Genomic DNA, 2,896 nt, shown 5'->3' with positions numbered 1-2,896 from the left:
CTTCGACTTGATCCAATCACTTGGTGATTATACGCGTCAATCTCCCAACTTGGGTTGATCGTATTCATCAACAGATTTGATGTGCTGGATGCAACGCTCACCATAAATTTCTTCAATAGACTTGGTCATCGTTGGTTCAGCAACTGCAGGTTCAGCAACTACAAATTCATCGATCACTGGTTCAGCAACTGCTGGCTGATACGTTGCGTGGTGTCGGCACCAATCGCCTTTTGAGCTGCACTGTTGACTCACCTTTGGGTGGTTTCCTGAGAAGATGTACTTACACATTGTTATTTCTATATATTTAATCTTTTTATCGCTCAAGATGAACTCACTATTATAATGGGGGTCGAACTTTCAAATATAATCCAAAAAAGTAAGCAGAGACGTGTCCAATTTGTAAGCAGAGGAGTGCACAAAAACTGAGCAGGAATTGTAAAAAGGGAGTCGAACACAGAGGGTCGTAATTATTTTGCATTTTCAAAAGTGACGACTCGCAGAGACACTGCAGAGGCCCGCTACAGGCTCCAGGAGCGCGTGCCCTTGTGGACTGGCGCCGCGCGATGAGTGCTGCCTTCTGCGCGGCATTTATCTCCTACAAGTGTGCAGCACGACGCACCTTGGGGTGCTCGAATCCGGGCTGGAGACGGATGCGGAGCGGCGCAGCACTACCCGCGCCTCCCTCCATTTCCTCTCCGGTCATGGTCGGTGGGAGAGGGTTTTTTTTATATAAAATGGGCTAGCTCATTTCAAATGTAAGCCACCTCCGGAGGTGGCTTGTTTTGAAACTGAGCAGGTTACTGCCAAAGACAAGAGCATAAACCGGAGGGAATTTTGAGCACGTTTTTTTGCAATGTTCGACCCCCCCCCCCCCATTTAGTTTCTATATATTGAGGAATATATTTGTCAATAATAAATTAATTATTTTGGAGTGATCTGTTTGGCTAAAAATGAGCCGTGTGTCGCGTGAATGTGTGCTGCTTCTCAGTCGAGAACTGTCGGCGCGAAAAACATGGCGGAGGAGAGCATGAAGCTGCGGTGTGGTGTGTACGGCGAAGGGAGTGTCTTCTCCCTCGAAATCGAGCGCAACGCGGATGTGGAGGTGCTGCAGGAGAAGATCGCTGGCATCTTGAGTACCGAGCAGCACACTGTCCCCCCAAAGTTGTTGACGCTGTACATGGCGGGGAAGAAGGAAGGGGAGAGAACCAAGTGGCTGTCGGGTGGTAAGAATGTGGACGACTTGCTGCAAGGAGACGTCGACCACACGTACCAGAAGATGTTTTCGTGGTGGAAGCTCAACAAAAAGGAGTTGTTTGGGCCGAGTTTCACGCCCGCAGATGAAGAAGTGATCCACGTGCTGGTGGACAAGTTCGATGTGAAGCGACAGCGAGTTGAGCATAGCACGTCGGACAAGTTCGATGTGAAGCGACAGCGAGTTGAGCATAGCACCTCGCTAGCGGAGCTATGGGAGCACTCGGAGTTGCAACTGGCGGTTTTGCCTGCTCCACACCAGCTGGCAGAGCTCCTCCAGAAGCCATTGCCGTTCAGACTGACGCTGCGCGATTCGGTGGTTGCCAATCGTGTCTTCAGTCCGAATGGACCACTCATTACATGCCCGGATCTCACGCTATGGATGGACCATTTCCTAGTGTTGAATGTGTTTCGTCGACCTGAAGCAACAGCATCCAATACCTATTGGCAGTGCTACTATAATGCATTGCTCTTGATTCCGATTTCCCTTTGGCACGAGAAGGGCTTTTTGGTTCGAGAACACAGATATCTCGCCGATGAAACAGGAACTACCAGTCTACGAAAGCGACCGGACTATATCCTCCAATACAAGGGACTCCTCTTGATGCGTGGAGAAGAAATGAGTTCTTTGGAGTCAATAGCCAAGGCACGAGCGGAATTGACGACCAAGATGTACCGGTGGAATGTGATGCTTTATGGAGATCTCCTATACATGTTGGGCTACGCTACTTCCGGGAGTGATCTACAAGTGGTGGCAATCGAAAGATCTGACGGACCGTGTCGCGCAACTGTGATACTCGACTTCAACATCTTCGAGGATAAAGCTGGTGCTCTGAAGGTGTTTTACAACTTGGCGTTCTTGCTCCACAAGATGGCCAAGTTGACGAAGCGATCGTATGCGTGTGATCTCGTGCCATTCGTACCCGATGAAAACGAGAAGCGGAAGATCGTGCTGCTGGATGGTTTTATCGAACGGACGATCCAACGTACACAGAGCGGTGGTGAAATGGACGTTGAGCGACTCAAAAGCGTATACGAGACTCTGCAAGGATTAGATGAAAGCAGCCCCGTGACGCATTTGCAGACCGTGGAAAAGTTGTCGGTGAAGCGAGACGGCCGTTTGGTCGTGGAACTGTCTCCGATTGGTTATCTGCGACTTCCAACAATCGACGAGCTGAGCGAGTGGTTGCGACATATGCTGACAGCGTTGAAGTATTGGCACGGGTGCGGGTACTGCCACGGTGATATTCGTTGGCGTAACATTGTGCTGGTGCCGACCTCTGGATTCAGCTATTGGGTGTTGATCGACATGGATGAGTCACGCCAACCCAACACAACGACTATTCGGTGGAACCATCGGTATCATGGTCACAAATTACGATTCCAGCACGACTTGTGTCAGCTTGGTCAGCTGATGGGGGAGCTTCCCTTCGAGTTATCCCACGATCTGACGACTATGCAAGCGATGCTTCAATCAGCGGTAGATACGCCAGAGTTGACTGCAGAAGTTGCGCTCGCAACGCTGGAGGCGCGCATTTGAGGTTTTATGCTGAGTTCCTAGGTTCCAAAACCGCGTTCCGAACCGGTTCCAAAACGACGTCGTACTTGCTAGAGCTGTTGTGGTGCTTCAATTCTATAGTGAATT

At 50.0% G+C, this 2,896-nt stretch overlaps 1 protein-coding gene across 1 annotated transcript; it reads left to right on the top strand.

The window, feature by feature from the left end:
- Positions 1–1,012: 1,012 nt before the first annotated feature.
- On the top strand, positions 1,013–2,791 carry PPTG_09930 (hypothetical protein; the record flags this gene model as incomplete). Its single annotated transcript, XM_008905717.1, has 1 exon — positions 1,013–2,791. One exon carries the CDS (start codon positions 1,013–1,015, stop codon positions 2,789–2,791), a length of 1,779 nt encoding a protein of 592 aa, XP_008903965.1.
- Between the last annotated feature and the right edge of the window lie 105 nt (positions 2,792–2,896).

This window comes from Phytophthora parasitica, assembly GCF_000247585.1.
Source record: "Phytophthora parasitica INRA-310 unplaced genomic scaffold supercont2.21, whole genome shotgun sequence".
Lineage (NCBI taxonomy): Eukaryota > Oomycota > Peronosporomycetes > Peronosporales > Peronosporaceae > Phytophthora > Phytophthora nicotianae.
This window is presented reverse-complemented; position numbering and strand designations above follow the sequence as displayed.